This window comes from Protopterus annectens, chromosome 14.part0, assembly GCF_019279795.1.
Source record: "Protopterus annectens isolate FY-2018-M chromosome 14.part0, PAN1.0, whole genome shotgun sequence".
In the NCBI taxonomy this organism is placed as follows: domain Eukaryota; kingdom Metazoa; phylum Chordata; order Ceratodontiformes; family Protopteridae; genus Protopterus; species Protopterus annectens.
Window position 1 is genome coordinate 863,984,528 of NC_056748.1, and position 25,772 is coordinate 864,010,299.

The 25,772-nt window shown below is 39.9% G+C and overlaps 1 protein-coding gene across 19 annotated transcripts in view; it reads right to left on the reverse strand.

The window, feature by feature from the left end:
- LOC122789306 (calcium/calmodulin-dependent protein kinase type II subunit gamma) overlaps positions 1–25,772 on the reverse strand; it is a 2,351,533-nt gene that overhangs the window by 343,719 nt on the left and 1,982,042 nt on the right. For all 19 annotated transcript variants that reach the window (XM_044056632.1, XM_044056627.1, XM_044056637.1 and 16 more), the window contains one exon: positions 9,738–9,778. In XM_044056632.1, the coding sequence (XP_043912567.1) occupies positions 9,738–9,778 (41 nt within the window). The remainder of the gene's footprint in view (positions 1–9,737; positions 9,779–25,772) is intronic.

Here is a 25,772-nt window from a genome sequence, read left to right on the forward strand (position 1 = left end):
GCTCGATGTTTAAGACTCCTTCACAGGCAACAAAAAACCCTAGGGTATGTCCCCACTAGGTGAGAGATGCAAATATAGATCTAAGTCCTCCGTTCTACACTAAAGCAAAGGATTTCTGACGGTTTGAGCCAATGAAAAGCTCACGGCATGAGGAACCAAAAGGGTCAGTTTAACTCTGGAATTACCTCTTGTGGTGGGCTAGATCTCAGCATGGCCTCTGAGTGCTTTTGTAATAATGTACTAAATCTATGCTTGTTACTACACTGAGGACCTCATCAACAGTCCCCAAAGAAGAAGCTCTAGAATGCCGCTATCTTGTTTTGGTAAGAACTAGTAAATTTGATAGGATTGGGATCTCCTTTGGCACCTCCAAAGAATAAACCTGAACCATCTGTACTTGCAGTAGTCTTGATGTTCCTCCCTGAGATGATTAAAATAATAACAGCATAGGTCAAGGCTTATAATTTGATGGTCATATGGACACTTAGTGCACTGTGAAGCACAACAGCAGCAAACATAGTGCAGAAGTGGTAGGCTGAGGGGGCACATGTATCTTGTCCGCTAAGCAATGTTCTGCATCATTAAAGAATTCATAGACATCCCCCATCTTGGGAACTTCCAAGTTTTTTCCTTTCTAACTACTTTCAGGGCCACTGAGATTCTCCATTTCCTGCTAACCAACTGTTTCCTCCCAAAGGAAAGTGCCAGCTGTGGATGAAGGCCATCATCCTGTGAGAGTGAGATTTTTTTTCAACAGTTCTAACACTGTCTAACAGATAAATTAAACGCCTGCTATGCATGGACCAACTAAGGCACACAACTCTGCACATCTGGAGTACCTAACTGCAGTGTGATGTGCTCTACTTGTCAAGCTCATATACCCAAATCTTCTTCTGTACATAAAACAGACATCAGAGGTCTAACTCATAGTGCTTGCTCCTGCAGTGGGACTGTGACTAGCTCCTCTCCTCAGGCTATGTGAATTAGCATTGGGTACGCAATCTTATTGCATAACCCTGAATGGCTCTACCGGCTCTTTGGTCATTAGCCAATCCTGGTTTGTTTGAACCATAGTTAAAGCTTCAACACTCTACAGCAGAAGCAACAGGTTGGTGGAGTCTTCAAAGATTAATGTCAAGTGGTGACTGGAGGAGCAGAAGAACCTATTGAGCGACCATTTCTGAAGCACCCTCAGTCAGACCACCAATTTCCCTCCAATATTCTGTTCTATGGAATTAAATAAATACTCAGCTTTTGCTTAAAAGACTTTAGACCAAGTAAATTTGGAAGGGGGGCATAGAACAAATATCAGCTTTTCTACTTGAACATCACTCCATGCAAGCATTACAACATATCTGCTATCCAGACTAAAAGCCTTGTATGCTTCTTAAATAAATTAGGGAATTAAGGGCGTCTAAACTAGTGTCTAATAGCATCTGATCTGTAACACTCCATACACTCAATAAATATATATATGCTGTTCTTAATGTAATAGTCTTTTTTTTCCCTATTAAACATGTGACATTCAAATATTTGTGCTATACATGTGAACACATCTTTTGTAAATGATTTGATTACTGCTTGTTCTGTTTCTCATTTATCGTTCAATATTTTTGTACAAGTGCAATTCAGTGCCTTCAAGTCAAGTCATGGCTGAAGAGAGTCTGAGAAACAGTAAATAAATTACAAACTCATTAGCAAAAACATTATTAGTCTATTGTTTTTACTACCCAGAATGGATAAGATACTTTGTTATGGATATACTTTCACAGAGGAAGAGCGACTGCAGTGGAGGCATCCTAAATTATCTGACTCAACAGGCCAAGTATAATTTCCTACTTCCGGTGTGGTGGCAGGTTGTCCTGGGTCCTAAGCAACCATTTAAAAACTCATACTCACATTTCGCAAGTGCTTACATTTCCTTACTCATTAAGGGGAACATTATCTGACACTTTGTTTATCTCATGCTGTATGCAAAGTCTTTCCTATATTACTGTTACAAGCTAGTCTTAAAGGGTACCCATATAGTAAGATCCTTCAGAACTTATTCTGCCAACCTAATTCAGTTTTGTTACCCTTTTCTAAACAAATTTTTTCATCTGTGGTAGAGACTCAAAACACTGATGATGTCACTAAGAATGGGACTGCACTGGTATGCACTGCGGTGACAACAAAGTGTCTGTATGACACAAGCACCTCACTGCTACTAATTTTTAAGGTCATCATGCAATAAAGCTAGTACCAATTTACCGACATATAAGTCAGCCCTTTCCCATCAACACAGCCATATCTGTAACTTCACTTTGACAAACTTCAAAAGCTACTGTTGCCATGTACTTGCAGCATTCAAAAGTGTTACTTAAGACAACACCAAACAAAACCAGATGGACAGAATGCAGTTCATATCAGACACTCGGGTCAGTGTAACATCAGCAACTGATGTTGATATAACTTTGCATCTCATCTCAGTACTGCTGCACATAGTTTACAGCCAATGCCACAACCAATAAACTTCATTGTTTAGCAACATGCTGCAACACACAACTTCAAAGCCCTTCATACAACCCTCTTAAGAAGAGCCTCTTCTCCTTAACCTGATCTGTTCTCCTGGTCAAACAAAAGACTTTATTCAGCTTGGACAGGAATACTTCTTCCACATTTCTTGACCTGAAAGTCACTTGTGTAAATACACATATAAGGTAGACAGGATTCAGTAATTACCAGGTTCCTACAGAACCAGGTTGCAGTACCAATTAATATTACTTTCCAAGAATATATACAAATTCTGATTTATCCACATCTGAGTTTCAAGAACAACTAAGGATATGTATTTTGTTCAGTTATCGAAGTATAGAATAGCATGGATGCCTATCAAACTGGCACTTGGCAGAACAACACATACTGTCTCTGCAGGAAGATGCATTTGCAATTAAAAGTGTTTCTGTTTTCCTTTGAAATCCAGTTTTTAATTTTCTGAGGTAATGCAAATAAAGTACAGCTGTATAAAATCTTACTGCAAAAGTAGATGTCCTTCTCTTCACTTTTGCAGTATTCTTAACATGAGGGATCCCCTGCCAAGGGCGGCCAGATGTCTGGCCAGTATACCAAAGCCTTTCCAGAGGGACAAAAGACTAGAGGGAGGAGGGAGGGAGCGAATACTGTGACAGTGAAGAGGACATCTACTTTTATTTGAAGAGGACATCTACAGGACATCTACTTTTATTTGAAGAGGACATCTACTTTTATGATAAGATTTTACACAACTGTACTATGTCCTTCCATTTCACTGTTGCAGTATTCTTAACATGAGGGAGAGTGCAACAGCTCAGGAAAAGACAAGCAGGAGGAAGGGGCAATGGAGCCTTCTAGAACCCATGAAGAATGGCACTATCAAATCGAGCTCTAGCCCTGGATAAGACAGCCAACTTGTAATGCTTGGTAAAGGTATGCAACCAAGACCAGGTAGCTGCCTCAAGGATAGAATTAAAATCCAATCCCTTGAAAAAAGCAGCAAAAGAAGCCACAGCCCTAGTAGAGTGAGAGCCTTAACCACAGAAGGAAGGCTCTTACCATGATAAGAAGAAGAAATCCAAGAGAAAATGGTCTACTTGGAAACTGCCAAACCTAATCATCAAGGATGAAAAGCAACAAAAAGCTTATCAGATTTTCTAAAATCTTTAGTTTTGTCAAAATAAAATCTGAGCTGTCTGTGTACATCCAAAGTGTGCAACAAACACCCTTCTCACTAGCTGACTGCGGAGAAGGGAAAGAAGTGGGCAAATGAATAAAACTGATTAAGAGACAACTCATTTACCACCTTAGGCATAAAAAAGGAGGATTGGTACAGAGAAATGCACTGTCCTTATGAAAAACAAAAAAAGGAGGAACAGCCATAAGGGCTTGAAGCTAGGCCACCTGTATGGCAGAAGTAAGGGCCAATAAAAGAAAAGTCTTCCAAGAATAAAGCTGCAAGGAAGATAAAGTTTCAGGCTCAAAAGGAGCCCGAGTCAATTTCTTCAAAACAAAATTAAGATTCCAGGAAGGAGGAACAGGTTTCTGGGGAGGTCTAATATGAACACCGCCTTTAAGCAACTGTTTGGCCTTGAACCTAAAGGCCAAAGGAGAAGTAAAGGGCAGACAAGCAAAAATAGCTGAGGTAGGCTTTAACAGAAGAATATGCCAACCCAGCACTGAGCAATTCAGACAAATAAGAAAGAACCAAAGGAAAATCCACAGCAAGGGGGTCCAGGTTATGAGAAAGACACCAAACAGAAAACCCCTTCCATTTGGACAAATAGGATTTCCTAGTAGTGGGTTTCCTGGCCTCCTGCAGAACCTGAAGCACATGCTCAGAAAAAAAGGTATCTATAGGGAATCAAAATCCTATCACCCACAGTGTCAGTTGAAGTGTGGACAGGTGGGGATGGATGATTGATCCCTTGCCTTTTGTGAGATGATCCACCCTGTGAGGTAACTTGTGATGAATGCCCTTAGCTAAGTGTAGAAGAGGAGGGAGCCAGTGTTGTCTGGGCCAAAGGGGGGTCACCAGCAAGATTTTGGGAGCATCCTGCTTTATCTTGCGCAGGCCTTTTGGAATAACAAGAAGGGGATAGAAGGCATAAACAAACATCCCCTTCCATGAAAAAGATAGGGCTTCCAGGCCAGAGGATATGGAGTCCTGGCACAAAACTGAGGAAATGTCTGTTCAGAAGGGAGGCAAAGAGAATTACTTTAGGAATACCCTACTGGTAGATAATGTCCAGAAACACATTGCTATGAAGCATCCACTCATGAGATTGCATTATGGGCCTGCTCAGGGAATCTGCAACAGAATTCTGACTTGAAGGAATGTGCAGTGTCTGAAATGTGACCTGATACTGAATCACTAACTCCCAAACCTGGAGTGCCAATCTGAAAAACAGATAGGACCTTGTCCCCCCATCTTTGTTGACATACCATGTCACAGTGGTGTTGTCTGTAAAGATCTTTAGGGGCCCTGGAGAAAACAACAGGATGGAAAGCTGTGAGGGCCAACAGAAAAGCTCTCATCTCTTTGATACTAATGTGCTCCTTCTGCTGCTGAGGAGACCTTGCACCTCCCATGTGAGGTGTCTGTAAACACCTCCTGAGACGGAGTGGGGGTTGAAATGTAATGCCTGGATTCAAGATCATATGATGAATCCACCACTGAAATTCCAACTTGACACATGGAAGAAGTGGGACTGCAAACTCTAGAGGATGAGCATGCTGCAACTAAATTGACTTCAGATACCACTGAAGCTCACATGCAATCTGGTGAAGGGAAGCATAGGGATGGTGGATGCCATGAATCCTACAGCCCTTAGAAATTCCCTGGCTGAAATCAAGGCCAGAGAAAGAAGGGACTGAAAAAAGGAAATCAGAGTCAAAGCCTTGTGAGGGGGCAGGGATGCTAGCAGAGGAACAATCTGGACCCTACATCCCAGAAAAAAAACAGGATCCCAGGGCAGGAAGGACTTTTGAAAATTTACAGTGAACTCCAGGCGTTGCAAAAGAGTGATGACCCACTGAAATTGCTGTAAAATAATCTCTGGAGAAGAGACTTGAATAAGCAGGTCATCTAAATAAGGAAAGACCTGAATGTCTTTAAGCCTGCAACTAGCCATTTGTTGAATACTTCTGGGGCAGTAGAGAGACCAAAGGGCAAAGCAGAGAACTGAAAATGCCAGGAAGCAACAGAGAAACATAAAAACTTCCTGAAAAGGGATGAATAGGGATATGGAGGTAAGCATCCTTGAGATCCAGAGAAACCATAAAGGCCTGTGGAAGCAGAAGAGGGAACAAAGTCTGAAGGGATAGCATTCGAAAGGAAGGAACCTTCAGAAAAGTATTTAGGTGAGAACGATCCAGAATGGTCTCCAAGGGCCCTCTTTCCTGGAGACCAAAAACATTCTGCAATGAGACCCTTTCCACCTTTGAGCAGCTGGAACCTCTTGATTAGTTCCCTGAATCAAATACCTCTATGCACCTCTGGAAAATACCTCAGCTGGTCTTGAGGTGGCTGAGGAATGCCCATGAATGGGGGAAGAGATTTCCAAACCATAAAATATCCTTGGTGAATGATGGAAAGAACCCAGAAATCCTGGGTTATGCTTAACCAGGTAGGAAGACACAAAGAAAGAAAATGTGAGAGGGGAATGTGGCTGGGAAGAATCAGGTAGTCAGAGAGCACCTGGTTTATCAGGAATGGAAGGCTTCTGAGCAGGAGGGGTCTGTGTAGACTTAGCAGGGGGAACTCTCCTATCACCCTTCCTGCTTTTAGGAGGAGGGCAACTCTGCCTTCTAAGAAAAACCGGTGTATTGGGATACTTTTTCTGGAACTTGGACACTGGTGAAACAAAAATATGTTTTAGATCCTGTAACTCCTTGCCTTTCTCTTGCATTGACTTGAATAAATCAGCTGCACCAGCAACAAAGAAACATTTATTGTCCAGAGGAGCATCCCTCAATTTAACCTTAATATCATCAGGCAGAGGTTGTAGGTGAGACAGGAATATCTCAACACAGAGCCAGAAGCAGCAGCCCTAGAAGAAACACTTCCTGCATCATAACTACATTTAATGGAATGGCGAGCTACCTGGGAAGAAGCCCTTAACAGAGACAAGACAGAAGTCTTACCCTCAGAATCAGGAAGGTCAGAAATAACCTGATAAGCCTGAGAAGGGAAAGCCAAAACATACAAGGCTGATAATTAACAGCCGGAAAGGCTAGGGTGGCTGAAGTATAAACCTTTTTACCCAGCCTTTCCACAGTCCTGCTGTCTTTGTCAGAAGGAAGAAATTTGGTAGAAGGCTTGTCAGATGCCAAAGAAACCACCGAAGGGTCAACAGATGGACACTTATAAAGGAATATACAGTCATCAGGCACTTTATAAAACCTACCCATTTTATTAGGAGCAGGGTACTGAGAGTCTGGGGCCTGAAATGTAGAAGAAAAGGCATTTAATAAAGCAGCCAAAACAGAAGGAATAGCAGAGAGTCTAGGAGATTCCATTTGAAGGAGCTCATAATATCTCCTCTCCACTTCAGACACTTGGGCATAATCCCATTCAGTCATCCTAGCAATGGTATCCCCAAAGGAAATCTCCTCAAAAGGAGATTCAGGACTAGCAGGCTCATCTTCTTCAGAACCATAATCTGAAGGGGAAGGAATCTGGGTAGAATAGGCCAGGGATTCCTCATCAGAATCCTCCTCTTCTTCTTCTTCAGAATCCTGGTCCCTAAGCCTTTTGAGGGGGAAGAAGACCAAGGAGGAGCCAGGATGGAGACCCCCTGATGAGGCTACAAGACCATGAGGGCATTGAACAAACCCCTGTTTAAAATTCTGCCATTCACTTTGAAGGGTTTTGGGAGCAGAAGAAATATGTTTTGTCTATGTAAGGTCTTTGGAACAAAAGCCTATCAAACAGTGCAGGACGTATTGTCATGAGAAGCTCCTAAACAACACAAGCACTGCTCGTGATGGTCTTTATGGAGAATTTGTCTCCCACACTGGCATGTGCCCTTTCTGGATGACACAAACCCCCACAACAACACAAATGCTAAAAGTGAAAATGGATAAGTCAAAAAAACCTAACGAGGCACTTATCTGAAAGATTAGGTAACCAGCAATGACTTGGGTGATTAGACCGATGATCGAAGATGGTATTTGGACTGGTGGCAAAGATGTTCTGAGGATGCTACATTCAGACATCACCTTTATGCCCTATGCCTTGCGTGGGGAGCATACGTCTGACGTACAATGTATTGATAACAACCTAAATCTTTGTTATATTGGCCAGACGCTGGATCGCCCTTGGCAGGGGATCCCTCATGTTAAGAATACTGTAACAGTGAAATGGAAGGACATCTCATTGATCCTGGTATGGAATGATCAGTGTACATTTATTCTACTTAAATCTCCCAATCTAGGCATATAAGCATTGAACAGCAACCCTTTAATGACTCAACTAGAATGCACAGCAAGGTAATGAGATTCTACTAAATGGATTCATAGTAATGAATTGAAGTAACTGTAATCATACCATGAAACATCTAAAAAGTAAACCAACCCTGACAAATACTGACTTCAAGCAGTAAGACAAAGAAAGGTGCAGTCCTGCACCCCCCTCATTTCTCTAAATATACCGACTCTGAGACTGCTCAACCATGGCAGCGGCAAGAGGAAAATATCCTTATTCCAGAAGTTCTGTGATCTTAAAGATCTGCAACTGCTACATGTGACTAATAAGAATCTAACTAAAGACATTATGTCAAATAGTGGCCCCAACAAGCCAACTCAGTTTCACTGACATATCTGCTGCCAAGCAAAAGGAACATCATGGTGTGAGACGGTACTTGTACAAGGATGATAAAACAGTGTGTAATTTAACACAATTTAAATTAGTTCTAGTGTAACACAATGAAAGAAGCTGTGAGAGTATGTGCCAGGAATTTGTTCAAGTAGGACAGTTTGTGAATTTTGAATGTCAGGTACCATCTGAACCCTACTGCTAAGTGAGTAAAAATTATAAAGTTATACAGCAAAGTCATAAAGACCTATATGGTAATAAAGAGCATGGGATAAAACAGACTACCTATGTCCTGGCTAGAATAAAGGCCTTCAGGATGGTAGCTCAGGGCACCAGTGAAAACACTGCTGACAGTTCCACATAGTATGTCAACACAGCAGCTGCAGACTCCTTAACAAAATAATAATAATAATAATAATAATAATAATAATAATAATTACAGCCAATGTCTGATAAACTTCATAGATAGAGCAGATATCTACAAGAGGATGGTAAAGGAGGTGCTAGCTACATTAATGACCACAACAATTACTGTTCTTGTAAATTAGATGCTGCCCAGTGAAATAGCACATTTCTGCGGCCATGAACATAATGTCTAATATTCTGTAACATAGTTAGGACTTCAGCTATTCTTTAGAGTAGAATATTGTAGACCGATTTCTTTGCACAAATCATAACAATCAGAAGTAAATGAAATCACATTTTTGGGATACATAATAACATACAGCATTCAGAACACACGCAGGCAAGACTGCTACTAAACAGCACATATACTTAGAACAATGTTCTTGTGCAATCTTTTTTAATTGTTACAATGGTCAGCACAATACCAATTCTGATTTTTGTGCAGCGCAAGGCTGCTTATGACCTCTTGCATAGTCTGAAGTGCTGAAAACAAGAATCAAAAGTTATTAACGTGCCATACTTGGAGCTCTACACAGTGTAAGGGTGAATCAGTCATGTTTTTACTCTGTTGGACTTTGCAGTAACAAAAGTAAAAAATCAACATTAAAAGACAACATCAAATCATTATAGCGTCCGTGTCATCTCCTTTGTACTAAAACTGTCTAGCTAAATAAAAATTATGCCATTCTTACCCAATATGCCTGTGGAGAGAATAAAGATAAAACATTTAAACTGTTAAAAGCATCTTTAGAATTATAACAAGCTTCCTGGGCACTAGATTTTTCAATTCTACACACAAGAGAGATGAACAAATTGCCCATGCTAGGCTTTTTTGATATGCACCACAATGGTATGCAAATCACAGAGTTGCGGCAAAGTCCATTTTGGAGGCATCCTATCATGTTGACATCATAAGACACCTTTTATTTTATGAAAGGCCAAGAAATCAAAGTCCTGGGTAAAGGCTTCATCAATATGCAGCAAAAATATTATGGACACCTACCTTCACACCATCCGTTTTCTTGTTAAGTAAACTCTTTGCTGCTGTAATGAGAAAAGAAGAGAAATTATGTAAATTGCATTAGCTAATAAAACCATAAATCTGTTGCAGCTTTGTCTGTACACCCTATTTATCTTTCATTCTCTCACTTCATGAATAAACATTACACTTCTGCACTGCTTCTCTTCTGGAAGAGGTGTGCATGCTTACTGCTCAAAAGAAGCTGATATTAAGTACATTTAGGCATTTCTTTATCTGACTAGGTCATGCACTATGAGGCTCTAAGCCCCCCTGACAATACAGCTTCTCCTCTGTAACATTTATGCTACCCTTTACCAGGCCAGAAAAGTATTTTTGAAAAATGAAACAATATCAGACTGTAAACGCAACCAGACTTGGCAATGTACATGAACAGGAATATTCCACATGCTATTATCAGGGATAGTGGACTGCTATCATGAGAACTAAAGCAATGGCTGTGGATGACAGATCAAACAAATAAACAGATGATGATGTGGTTCAGATAAGATCTATAGTAAAATCTAAGCGTGGATGTAAAATGTCTCATTTAAATTATTTCTTAGTTTCTTGACTTCCTTTCCTTTTGTCCATGCTAAACTATTTCTGCTGTCAACTTACTTCACTGCCACAAATTCATGCCACTGCAGTACCCAACAGCCACTGTAGCTGACACTTTGGGTTCCTTTCTGGAGCCATGAGGTTTCAGATTTTGTTGGTAGTGCTGAGCAACCGCTAGGTTGATAAATAAAGGGTTCAATAAACTGAATTTACTACTCACTGATACGAATTCAACAGTATTTGCTATCCATAAGTATACAGCCATGTACCACTCCCTTTGCAAAATCATACAGAAACTTCACTTCAGGTCCATATCATCACTACACAAGGGAAAATCAAAGACTACATACAGAATCTGCATACCACCTCTAAACAGTGGATGCAGTCAAGCAGTTTCATGTCAGTCACAAACAAGTCAACTTCAAACTTAATTCCTTCTTTCCAAAATCAGAATATCAATATTCAGTATTGGTTCCTTATTCTACTTTGCAAAAATAAAATAAATAAATAAAATTAAAAAGTACAGTCTGTAGTACATTTTTGTTAAAGATGATGTTCTTCCTTTGTTTTCTGCCAACAGAACCCATGTTTTTCCCCACAAAATGCATATAATTTTTTATGTATCTTTCTGTCCTTCCCTGTTACTGTTGTTGGATCACCACTGCAGCTTTTGTATACCCACCTCTTTCTGCTTATGGAGCAAGAACACAGCTGTAGCACAGAAATCATACAGGAAACTGCAAGAGGGGTTTTATTCTTAAGCCTAACTATTCTGTGCGCAAGCCTGACACAGCCGAGGGAGGAGGTGGGGGCGGGGGTAGAAGCAATTGGGTAGCAGTCAGTCTTGTCACACACTTCTGTGAAATGACATTTACCCCAAAGTCCCATCCTTCAACTAGAAACCAAACACCTTCTTCAATCTTTGGTTTCTACCACAGACTACAGACACAGCAAAAGCAATAAAGCTTTTCCTTATCACTTCATCACTCCTTAGCACTTGAATCACCAATCAGACCTGGGATATCTTGGTCACAGTCAAGGCATTCATTATTTTATGCCACAAAGTCAGCAGCTAATGTATCTAATGTGATGCTGGCCTAAAAAATCTGCTTTTCCCATCTAGCATCTTGTGATGTTAGCAATAAACAATGAGGAGTGGGCCTGGCATGGACTGCTGACAAGTCCCACTTGTTTCTACCACCACTCTGTGTTGTCAGGGACGCAACTATAAATTTAGAATTGTACATCTTCTCCACCCCCCACCCACTCAAGCTGTGTGGCATACACTACTTGGTATTGGGTTACTGTTTGAAAATGTGACAAGTGACATTCAAGGTTTTAGCCAGATTTTCTTTTTTGATATGTACACCAAGTTGCTATGTTACTACCCTGGCCATCAATATTACCTTTTGTTATATGATGAAAATTTAAACAGGAAAATTGAATTCTTTTTCTTCAAGAAAATGGAATGTTAACAGTATTCTGCACACTGCTTTATAAATACTAGGATCACGGCATCTTAAGTTTACTTGTTAATACCCAATTTTGTGTAATTACATGAAGCACACCCACTTATTTTGACAGAAATGCAACTTTTATGTCATTAACATTCATGTGCGTGATCACAGAAGAGAACTATCACTTAAAAGATTCAACAGCTGCATCCAAAAATCATTTTACCCATCTGTCTCTCACATCCCTGCTGTATGCACACATATATATATATATATATATATATATATATATATATATATATATATATATATATATATATATATATATACACACACACACACACACACACACACACACTCTAATTCCACCGCTGCCGTACATCTGGGTAAGAACTCCTCCCTGAGATAATAACTGCACCTTTGGACAGAACAATTCTCTGAGTACCACAGTCTTGATGCCTTAATACAAACCACAGTAATTGCATATTCATGATTTCATATGTTGGTAGGTTCATAGGTTGGTACTAGGCTATCGGCGCTAGGGCCTATACAAGCCTAGCCATAACAATTCCCTAGCTATTTCTTCCCACACTATTTACTTCCCTGGACCCCTGCCTAGCAGGGCGACTGGCGGGATCCCCAGGGTGAATTTCCTTTCTCCCATCCAATCATCAAGGTTCCTTTTGAAGAGGGCCAAAGAGGCACTCTGTTTGACGTGCATGGGCAGTCTATTTCAGAGTCTGGGGAGTCTCTGGGTCAGGAAACTATCCCCTTCCAGCATGTTTTGTTTATTGTGATGACAAGGTTTAGATCCCTGGAGCGTGTGGCTCTGAGGGATTGGAATTTCTTTAAGTGTAGCATGGCCAACAGCTCTGGGTTTGACATGGCCTTGTATGTTAAGCAGAGATCGCCTCTGAGTAGGCGATATGCAACAGTGTATAGCTGGAGTTTTTTAAGGTGGTCAGCGTAGGGCATCTGCTTTAGGCCTGTGATTCTTTTAGTGAGGTACTTCTGCGGACTTTCCAGTTGTTGCAGATGTCTTGAGAGGTACATACCAAACGGGGTGTTGCATTCTATAATGGGTCTAATGAGGGATGAGTACAGTGGGACAATGACCTCCTTTTTTCTGGATGAAAAGCCCTTAGTGATGAGGTGTGCCACACAGAAGGATTTCCTGACTGTTGTGGCGATGTGGTTATCGAAGGTGAGACCACTGTCCACCTCTCACATTAGATTAATCACTTGATTGAATAATGCAGGACAACTAAGCCCCATCTCCTACACTACCCATACTAAAAGCTAATCTAGTAATACAGCAACAATTTATTACTCTCAATGCAGTTACCTCCTTTGCAGACTCACATGTGGCCATTCTGACATTTTATTTCATTAATGTCTTAGAAGACCATATCCTTGACGTAGACAAAATGCTGTCCCCTTAAAATGTTGTACCCTATGGCCTACATGGAATATGCTCAGGATGGGCATCTTATCACCACCTTCTTAATCCTTCTTGTCTGTCAAGTAATTTCAAACCAACAAATTTAGGTGCTCATACCTCTCAACCTTTTAGCACAAGAAATCTGGACAAAGCCTGAAATAATTGGGGGAGAAATACCCCAAAATAGAGACAAATTTTAAATGTTACTCTTCTAAACTTACAAATCTAGTTCTCTACTGACTTTTTATTACCATGCATTTTCTGAAGGATTTGAAGTCTGACAGTCAAATGCATGTCATTATTTAGTGATTTCAGTCCTCGATGATTTGCCAGAAAAAACACAAATTTTACAAGGAAAAGGCCAAAAATAAAAGGGAAAAATCTGGACACTTTGGGAAAATCTGGACAGTTGAGAGGCAAGTAGTTGCGAACACTTTCTCTTACAGAATACCCTTGAATACACTGAAAATCCAGGTAGGGAATGCCATCATTCCACTCTGATATACTTCCTGTTCAGGCAAAGGCACATTTCTTCAGGGACTATAACCTGCATACAAAATAAACTTATAAACTTCCATAAAATTATTGTACATCTTCCAAGAATGTGCATGGCAAGCCATTCCAAAGACTACACCATCACACAATAAAAGCAAATGAACCCTTACTAAGTAGCACTGCACTGTGTGCGTGTGTGTGTGTGTGTGTGTGTGTGTGTGTGTGTGTGTGTGTGTGTGTGTGTGTGTGTGTGAGAGGAGAGGGTCTCCAGTTGATCACACCAATCCTGCATACTTCTTGTATTCTCCAGTTCTGTGGCTAGATCATTAAATAACCATCAAAAGAAAAAAATGCAGACACTAATAATACATAAAATGAGAGAAAAGAACAAAGGAAAAGAAGACATGAGGGATTTGATGCCACACAGCTATTTAAAGAAAATTTCCCATAATTTTAAAGCTACAGCATGACTTTACAGAACTGTACTAGTTACAAAGGGGGCACACCTCTAACTGGACAATAACACTTAAAATTAATTTTTACATTTGCCTGAAAAGAAGGAAGTCAAGTAGCCTTGCAGTATCTTGCTCAGCACCTGCAATACTGAAAGAGGCACTTTCCAGGATTCTTGTTTGGAAGATGTGTGAATAAAGCTGAGAAAGCAACAGCCCAAATGCCAATCACAGATGGACAAACCTGAAATCAGAGGAATCTGCCTTACATGCACCACACTTGCAACCAAACTACTTATGACCAACACTCCTCCCTGCATATCAGGCATGTGGGATTTGATATTGGCAAAAACTCTACTGCAACACGAGCAGACAAAGAGAAGCAGAGTTGCAACTAACAAACGCAGAACATTAGTTCAGTTTAGGGGCAGTAGTATGTGCTTCTTGGGAGTTAAAAAGTACAGCCATGTCCGATGCCGCTGTGCAGGATACAAATAAAATGAAGATACACTGATCATAAAAAACTCTGCAGCATGCTGGTGAGGTATCATTTCCCTGATTCTAGGTAAACGAAAACTCAAAACATGAAGTCACTCTTCACACACAAGATTCTCCATATGACTTCCTAACTACCATAATTCGCATTCAGATGCTGTTAGTGTTTTCTTTGCAGAACAGGAGAACAAGATGCTTGCCACACATCCTTGTGTGTTTAAGCTGCTGAATGCAGTGTTATGGAATTTTACCAATACCATTGTTTTATGGAATGAAAAATGCATGTAAATTTATACAGCAATTCATTCGCCCTTTTCAGATGGATTATCCCAGATGAAAAGTTTAAGTGCAAAAACAATATAAACTAGAACCAATATATTTCAAGGGAAACAGTGGTGTATGAGCTCTATACACTGCCACAAGCTTTGACATCACATGTCTTATTAGGACATTGTGCTTAGTCTGAAGTCTGCCCCAACCATTAGACAAGTATACTTCCAACAAAGCACGAAAAACAAAAACACTGCTTTCACATTTACAGTGATTACAAGAATATATAAATAAGCAGTAGTTCAACTTGCAGGGAAAAGTAAAAAGCAGCTGTTACATGCAGGATATGTCCAAAGACAAGAGACAGTGACAGCAGATCTGTTATACACCAAAGAAGGTCCTCTAATGGATCAGCTAATACAGTAGCAACACTTCCATTATATCTAACATCAGGGGAACCTCTCCTCTGTATTTCAAACAGAATTAGAGACACACGTAGGAAAAGAAGAGAAGAGATATGCTGTGCATCACGTAGGGTTTACAAAGGGAAGATATCCAAATAGGTTAATTATGTGTTGAGTTTGAGGAATATGATTAGAAAATACTGGGAATACTATGTAATAAACAGAGGAATGCTGTCAAAGAAACATATACATTTATTTTTTGAGAAAAATGGATACGACACAAATAAATGGATAAAATGGAGTACTGTATTATTTATTTATTTTATTTATTTGACATTTGTTGACCAGGTATGCCCGACTGAGCAAGAGCCTATTTTCAGCACAGGCATGGGTAGAAAAGCTCCACATATTAATAACATTGATAAGGCAGTATCTTGCAATATGTACAGGAAAGTTTCAAACATACGCGTATACTATAGTACAGAGGTGAGAGAGTGAACTAGTATATAATGGATTGAAGCTATATGCCAAAAACTGCATTACTTTATCCCCTGGCATGTCATTTACCCCAGGCAAATACCACACTGGAAAATACAATTTAATACTGAATTTATTAACTCATGTATTGTATGTTATCAGTATTATTTTATGACTGACATGTTATTGCCTTTTTTTTTTTTTTTTACATTTTCTTGCATTAAGCATGCTGATTTATGTATTTTAAGTTCTCTCTCTTTTTTTTTTTTTTTTACATTTTCTTGCATTAAGCATGCTGATTTCTCTATTTTAAGTTCATGAAAGTATACACATTAAATTTTGATTTTAAGAAAGTTTATCAATAAAGCCATCACTCTTGTAGATCAACTTCTTGGCTGAATCCATATCAATAAAAACCTTCAGGGTAGAGGGAACCACAGGACAGTCAAGTGGAATGTTCAAAAGGCTGAGTCCTGAGTATGGCGGTATCAAAGCAGGCCACAACTCTTGGGAGTCACAGTCTACACATTAATGCTAGGTGAAGGTGTGAACCTCAGCAGATATTTCTGAAGCATCCTCATTGAAAGGTGGCCGAGTGGGACTGTGAACATTGTAGTTGTACCGAAACCCAAGAAAAGGGTGTTCGTTTTAACCCACCAGGGTTCACTCAGAAGGAATGACACACTGTCTATAGGACACAAACATCTCAAGGTCTGTGGTCAGGCACTGAAGGAAATGGCCAGGTAGAGAAACTAGTGATGAAGTGGAGCCTGCTTGCTCTCAATAGGAGGAGGAGGATGAAGGGTATATGTCCATGGTGCAGACTCTGCTTAGAATCTCCAGTGAGGAGTGGGGATCAATGGAAGCATTTCCTTTTGGGGTGAGCAGGGTTAACTGATGTGATATTAATCACAAAACAAAGAGACGTGCCCCTGGACATAAACACGGTGTACAAATGTCATGGTCTCAATAGGTATAAGCATAGGGGGAAATGGTAGGGGCTTAAATGAAAACCATCTTTCCATGGGGATGACAGCATTGTTACTGGCACTTGCCTCTAGGGGGAATAGCTGTTTCAAAGGCCTCTGGATAGTGTAAGCAAAAGAGAGGCTTGATTCCCACAAGGATCAGGACAAAAAAGAAAAGACAGTTACTGAAAAAAGTACAGTTTTCAATAAGAAGAAACCTCTGCAGTGGGAGAAAGAAGAAAATCACCCATTTTCTATGTTATGGTTGCTTTAAAAACCTGCAATGGTGCAGGAAACCAGAAAAAAATCCTCTACAAGAGAGTCCACTCATACAGGACTGCCAGACATTAGTCATACAATTAGGATAATACTTCAAAACCCTTCTCCTGTATGGCCTCAACTCCCATAGTAGAATCCTGGTACACAGTTTAGGGACAAACGAATGACCAGACAGCAAAACGTTGTACTGACAGTAGTGCTAGTCCAAAATAACTAAAGGAATCTCTCATGAGGGTCCCAAATCACAGATATGTCAGGAGTTGTCCATTATGACCAGTGGCACTGTCAAGTTACCCCTCTGTAGCATCAGGGGTATGACTGCTATGCTCAGAAGTTGTTGAGATCCATCAGGGGAAGAAGACCTTCTCCCCAACCTTTATAAAACAAAGATGATGCGATAACAAAAGGTCCGGGCACAGCTTCAATGGTCTCTTAAAGGAATAGAATCTGGACCAGTTCCATGACACCTGTGTTAACCAGCTGGTCTTTTTATGGGATCCCTTGATAAAAAAAGGCACAAGGAGGTCTAGTACATGGCATTTGAACCAAGAACCAATCAGTTCTTGTGACACTTGTGCAAATCGGGACAAACACAAAGAACCAGTTGCTAAAAAGTAAGCCTTAGGAGTTTTATGGTCAGCTACGGAGTCTCTTGCAAAGCTTGATCTCCTAAGGCATTAGGCAAAGGAGCCAGTGGCAGCAAAAATACCTAACCGTTGGCTACACTTCCATACCTGTGAAAATAATGAAGAGGATCTTAGAACCAGTTCATGTACCTGGGTTAACTAGCAATGACTAAATTAACGTCTTTCTTCTTTGGATGCTGATTAGCCTGAAAAAAAGAGATGGAAGTTGAAAGGAGGGGTGTCAAAGAGTCTCCATTGCGTTCCATACCCATTTCTTCTTTTACAGGTCTTCTACAACATTCCAAGAAGCTTGCCCAAAGAAGAATCCACCATCCTCTCCTGGAAGAGGAATCCAGGATAACCTACCTCACTTTTTAAAAGAAGGGGGTCTGAGCCACACCAACTGGTACAAGCCCATCTTAGATACCGCTATCCTGCCATAACACTTGCACAAATTTGCACTGAGCTATCTGAAAGCCCTGTAAGACAACTACCACAAAGGTCCTCTCAACAGACTTCTCGACTCCAGAATTAGGGAGGTACACCAGTTTCTAGAGATCCTGGTCTACAAGAAGGGATTGACACCAGGAAAAGTTGGATAATTAAGGCCCTTAAGGCCCAAAACAGCAAACTAAAATGCCAAAGTGGTGCACATTCCTTATGCGCTGTGGTAGCACTGTGGAAACATGCTGCAGTCTCTGAGACAAACATTGCATTAAAGTAATCATCAAAGGAAAAGCTTCTGGGTTCTTGTTAAGCCTACCATTCCCCATATTGGATTTTTAAACATCAGATTCCCCTCTATCAGAATTTGTTTTTTCCAGTACTCACAGATAACATCCTTAAAACCAGATCCCATGACAGGCGTAACATATAGGCTTGCCAGGCTACATTACTCCACACTGCTTAAGACTACCCTGAAGAAATGAAATACAAGGTAAAACCAGTCCACAGATAACTTCATAAGTCTGAAAGCCCCTGTGGAGGAGGCATCACATATAGCTAAAGGAAAATAATGTCTTCTTATCCTTGTCTGTAGCAGAAGCAAGGACTTAAATTCCTTCAGCATCCACTCCCAGGTATATTCACAGGAGACTGTCTTTATGTCAGCTCCAACAGATGGCTATGTACACTCAACTGGTCACTGCTCTGGCATGGGGAATGTTAGATGAAGCAGGAGAATTTGGGTGAAAGACCACCAACACAAGGACAGCAACATGCCAGAGAAAGCACCGGCTTGTGATAGGCTGGTACAGGGTAATCTATTGCCATTATGTTAAGTTTCCAAACTGTGAGCTACTACACTTGTGTGCTCAAATCCTACCAGACACCAGCCAACATCTGCACATCCAATGTCCTAAAGCTCTTCACATGTACACCAGATGTAGGACAGAATGAAATGTTTTGACTTTCAGTGGTGAAAAAAAAGCAATTCAGAGGAAGGAAAATGCTACAGTGACTTCAGTTCTACCACACACCTCTGGACACCTCTGGGTAAAGTGTGGGATGGGTACAGTTCTACCACACACCTCTGGGTAAAGTGTGGTATGGGTACAGTTCTACCAAACACCTCTGGGTAAAGTGTGGATGGGTACAGTTCTACCACACACCTCTGGATAAAGTGTGGGATGGGTACAGTTCTACCACACATCTCTGGGTAAAGTGTGGGATGGGTAAAATTCTAACCCTGGACTCCTGCTCTCCCTAACTTGTCTGACAGAAGACCGCATCTGTGGCTTAGTACTGTGTCATCAGCAGATGAGCATTAGAGCAATCCCTCACTAGGTAAGGGATAACTCATTGGCCTAAAAAGTTGCCAGATTGGCAACAGAGGATTTTAACCAAAACTGAAGTTATGCTTGCTTATCTCCTCCTTTTCTTCTTACTCTTGCCTAATATCACACTACAGAACCTTTTGAAAATTCCTTCACACAGCGACAACCATGTGACACACCTGGCAAGCCATGAGTTGCCTGCACCTTTTCATGCTAGTGAGACTGAATTAAACCTATAACAACTGAAGAAATGTTCATACTGTACTCATTTTCCAGGCAGTAATGACAGTGACAATCAAGTTCTATTGGTGATCTACTGACTACAAGAACACTCATAAGGCAGCAAACATCAAGCACAGAAACTTTCCTACAATGAACATCAAGATCTGTATCTAAACTAGAAAAAGTAACAGAAGAGAGTTAGGGAGCTTGGGATCGAAAGCATCATTCTGGCACTGACATAAGACATCAAGGCATGAACATTGACCTCCCGCCCCCAATCACAGGACCTAGAGAATGCTACAACTCTGTGCTGACAAAGTCCTTACAAGGCGAAATCCAAGACATTATCCATTACAGAAGGACCCTCACACAAAGGTCAGTACCACAAGCTATGTGGCATAGAATTATACATGCCTGACCATGACCAAGAAAACAGAGGTTCAACTAGCAGGTCAGGAGGAAGGGAATAATGAAACTTAGCTTCTTCCTTTCTTCATGGAGAGAGGGAATGGAACTGCTTAATTAAAGTGAGGAATTGCAAGTGGATCAAAGGCTGGTAATTCCTTGATAACTGATGTTTTTTTCATGTGATATGTAAACCAGTTTTGTGCACTGTTACTCAGATCTTGAAAAAGCACCTTTACGTGATAGGACGACTGTTGATCTGCGCTCATTAAAAATACATGAAACTTATTGCAGCAGTAACTTTGAGGAACTATTTTGGGACTTACTCCATGGATCCACTGAGATACAAATTACTCTGTTTTGACTCAAATGAGTTCAGAAAGTGTGTGGAGATCTACAGTACACAATAGTGATTACGAAACAATACAACATTCTCCTCATATTCATGGAAATAGATTGTATGTGCTACCCTTCACATACATTTACGGAGGGGGTACATGTCCATCAACACTAGGTGGCTCTGTAACACAGAGATGGAGCTCTGATCGTGTCCCAGAAGATGTAGGTTTTTGATCTCTGGACATAATCCCATAAGTGTCAGCTGGGGAGGGAGGAGAAGCAATTTTTGCTTTCTCATCTATAACGGAAGGGAATTTCTGCACAAGTTATAGCATAGGGCCAAAATTGGAGACTGCAGCCCTGTAGTGACTGTCTAGAAAGTACACCAGCATAACACCTGCTTTGCAAGCATATATTACCTGCTATGCCTCAACAGTACTGCACATTGGTCAAGACTGGTAAGAACAGCAACTCCAATTGTCTGTATACTTCCTAAATGAAAAATATGCACTTTTTCCCCAAGTTGTGAATATATCTGTGTAGCATTAATTCAGACAGAGGTGACTAACCACTGTGCATAGGTACACAGTTGATGTTGTGGGAAGATTTAGATCAAGTCCAGCTGAAGCAATTCTCTACCTTTGGAATATGTATACACTTTATAACTACTAATTACTTCCTGATACTGTGAAAGTAATACAGTACAACAGATTTTGCAGTAAAGAAACAATAACTAACTCACAAAATGATCAGGTTTCAGCTGCCTTTCTGTTGAAGAATATGTTTATGGGTAACACAGGTTTATGTCGTGCACTAGTTAAGGCACTTTGTCTGCTTATAATGGTTATGACTTGTAAAGTGCTAATTATCAGTCAAAAATGGCTGAGTGACATGCAGTAAGACTTTTAGAATGTTTGGTACAGTTTTAGTTCCATGGTGTGCACAACAAAGATGCGTACAACAAAAGTATTTTACGTGTATATTACATAATCAAACTTTTAAAAGTTCGAACATCATATGGTCGGACACCATATGATTGAACTTTTAAAAGTTTGAAAATGTAATCAAAAAAATATACTAAAGAAAAAACCTACCTGAACCGTTTAAGCAGGGGGGCAAGCCCCTCACACCCCCTGTTCTTTAAATATACCAACACCGAGACTTAACTACAGTGCAGAAAAAGGAAATCTTCCCATTTCGCACTGTACAGAGATCTCCAATGAAACATTCAAGCTTTTAAAAGTTCGATCATATGGTGTTGACCATATGACGTTCGAACTTTTAAGAGTTCGACCACGTGATATAGACTCAATGAAGCTAAACTAAAGCAGTTGTACAAACAGAAACTGAAACCTTCAGAAAGAAAAAAATTATCAGATAATTCTCTTGTAAAATTTTACTTAAAGCATATAATTAGTTGCAAAATGTTAGAAATGGTGAGATATTCCAAGTACAGGTCTTGAGTCATCACTGCAGTATTTCCAGTCCAAAACAGACTCTCAGCTGTGCTGTTACACAGGATTAATTCAGCATTAAATACACACTGTAGGTAGACCAAACTGGTGCGGTCAAGGCTGTCAGGCACAACAGATATTATAGAACATCTACATAATACCAAACTATAGGTAGGTTTGAACTTAGCAAACAGAAGAAAAAAATGGTAGAAAGAATGTGTTCCTCGATTTGCTGGTACGGTGCATTTATAGTTTTGATAAATGCTTTCAAATTCACCCAAAAAATCAGCAAGAACAACAGCCGCCCAATTAAATCTAGTGGTGACACAGTACGTTTTAGAAAAGTAAGCTCTTTTTCTTGATTACCTTTTATACCATACACTGAGATGTGTGAAGATGTCACCCAGTCTGAATCAGAACATAAGGAATAAATGGTACAAGATGGCTATAAAACTATGGTTGTGGAATGTGCCCTTCTCCTGCATTGCAATATCTGGGAGTTGATCCATTTAATTAGTTGGGGATGTAGGGGACACAGTCCCCTTATAATGGGTGCAGGGCAGGTTTCCCCCCCAGCAAAAACTTTTTATTTGCATGCTCTGAGGTTTGTCTTGCAATGTTTTCTGATTGATTTTAAGTCAGTATTTCTGTCATAAACCCCATTCAATAAACAGTTCAATCAACCTAGCCATCGATACCTGAAAAGCCTTATATGATTGTGTTAACCTTGACAAATGAAAGGCTTGGGTTTTTAATGCCATGTTTTTTTATGTACACAAAGAAAGATCTTCTAAAGAGATGAACAGTCTGCTGAGATTTTTTTTTTCTGCTAACATCAAGAATTCCTTTACAAAAGCATGCAAGACCTGAAAACTCATGCCAATAGGCCAATGTTCATACCACCTCTACAGTGGAAGGATACAGGCTACCTTAAGACCTGGGTAGTTACTGTTTTTTATTTATTTTGTTAGGTACACATGGAGAAAGATGGCTATATCAACATGATTAATAATGAAAGTAGGTTACCAGTTACATGCTTATTTACCAGAGATGTACTCAAACCACTAATTAAAGTGGCTCCCATTGTTGCTAATCTGCTCTTATTATATTAGGATTGAAATGTTTTATACATAATCCTGGATTCGCCCTTCAGCACTCATTGTGTCCATAGCAGATACAGGTTTTACGGGTTCGGGTTGCTAGCCTGAGGCCCAACCCTCCACAGAGGGTGCACTACAGACTCACACGCATATACTCACACCTAGGGCCAATTTAGAGTATCCAATCCACCTACTGCATCTCTTTGGAATGTGGGAGGAAACCGAAGCACCCAGAGAAAACCCACACGAATGTAGGCAGGACGTGCAGACTCCACACAGAAGGCATCCCAGTTGAGAATTGAACCAGAGAACCTCCTGCTGTGAGGCGGCAACACTAACCGCTACACCACTGCGCAGTCCCACTTTATACATAATAGAAGGTTATAAATCAATTTTATTCTTTAAGTTCACTGATAAGACTTATTTATTTTATGGAACAGTAGTGCACAAGATTTTATTCAACTTGTGTCTTAACTAACATGAGTACAACATATTTTCATTTTATATACAGTAGAAACATAGGTAAAGCTTTGTGTTTAGATACTGAAGTTATGTTTAACAATGCTCTTAGGAAATTTATGAAAATATCATGCTTACCTTTGTTAATAATTACATTCATGCAACAAAAGTCAATGCAGCACATTTCTTTTAGAGGTGGTTTACACAAATCTTATTTAAAAAATATAAAAAAAATAGATTCCAGAGATGTGTGGCACCTCCTCACCTGGGCTTTAATGCAAACCAAAGGTGGCTAATTGCAACTTTCTTTTTTTTTTCAAAAATAAGCAGTACTGAATTTAGTCTGAACTATACACTGGCAAAGACTGACCACAGAAGAAATAGCTGAGACTGCATTTCAGACTTGGTTAAAACTTTGTTATGCATCATTTTAAAAGTTTTGTACTCTATCAAACAACAACAAAAGTATATCTGGCTTGCAGTTTAAAGCGTTAAAGATTTCATACACGCTACACAGGGGTACTGGTAGTCATTACTCAAGGCACACTGGGTACGGGTGCTGGCTGTACCCAAATGCAAATGAACAGCGTGAGTCAGAGATACTTACAGCAGTCAGAAACTCACAACGTTACAGGGAAATGAGGGAATAAGGAGAAGTAAATGAAAAATGTGTGCAATACCTGTAACTTAGGTAAATGAGGCTTTCTTTCCACCTTTTGTGATTCATATTCACTCTCTAATGTATTTATTTTGTTTAGTTATTTAAACTTTGTTGACCGGGCTAGTCCAGCTAGGTCTGCATTGTGCACACCTAGCTGGACTAGCTAGGTGTGTACAATGCACACCTAGCTGGACTAGCTAGGTGTGCATTGTGCACTCGTGTTATAAAAAGTGAATCTGCTCCTTTTATAGTTACTTTGCAATTGGTGAAGATGCTCAGTTTTGCTGTAAGCCTTTATGTTTTGTACTGTGAACTGTTTGTCTCTGCAGTACCAAAATTCATTGGGCTAAGCAGCGCTTGTTGACCTATGAAAGGGAGATACAGGCAGAGAATGACATACTTGAATGCTGATGAGCAGGAATTACTGGATCAATTTAAAGTGGACAAGGAGAAGTTAAGGAAATTGGTGAGCTAGTATGACCCACAAACTAACTGGAGGATTGTGGGACCTTCTTATACTTATGGAAACCAATGTATGTATAAGCAGTTACTATACTTCCCATGGGGACATTTCAGAGACAGACAGGGGACAAGTTCAATATATAACAGACTTCTGCATCAAGGATATTGTAGCAGTTCCTTGATATAGCCTTGACCCATGTGGATGAGCATATCTATTTACCAGTGCCAACACATTTCTGAGGCAGTACCAGGAGTATCTTCTACGGAATGGCATGCTTTCCTGAGGTGCTTGGTAAGACAAAATGCACCCATGTGGCCATAACAGTCATATCTGGACCTCAGGTAAAAGAAACTATAACAGGAAGGGTTATCTTTCCATCAAATGTCAGGTAGTGTGTGATGCACAGTGAAACATCACCAACACAATGGCCTAGCATCCTGGCAGTGCCCATATATGGCACATAGGTTCACTATACCACAACTTTCTTCCTGATATAACCCCTCATGGTTCTTGTTGGTAAGTGAAGACCATTTATGAAAGTTATTAATGATTGGTATTTCTCTACATTTACATTAAGACAGGTAGTAGTAACTGATGTCCCCTTCCTTTTATGTTCCCCCTTAAACATGTGTAGCATGGCGCTATGAATACCACCTATGGCCTTTGTCAAATGATACCGACAATCTGCGGCCTCCTATATTATTTAAAAAAGAAGTAAAACTGACTTTTAACAAAATTAGTCTAAAGCTCTGAAAATAATATTGTCAATACAATCATAGTACTTTACTTTGAGGTGTAAAATTATTTCATACAGATAACAACACTCTGAAAGCAGTTAGTTTAGCTCATATGTAACGTAACTAGCAGGGTATACATTTATAACATTAGTCTGTTTTGAATTTTGCAACATACTTGTTTTTTAGTACTTCATACATTTTCTATTGCATTTTTCACTTAGTGTGAAATTATATTCTCATATTAATTGATGCCAATATCAAACTGGCAGTGCATCTATTCTATACGTACTGAAAACATATTCACTGTGATATGTACATGCTCCTTTTACCCTTTTGTTTCCTTTAATAAGCTTTTCTAATTAGTTTCTTTTCATTTAACATTTAAGTACTAATCTAACTTACCCCTACATCGACATAATTTTTTTGGATTACTATGAGACAGTATTTCCTTATCAAAGATGTTTTATTTCAATATTTAACTGA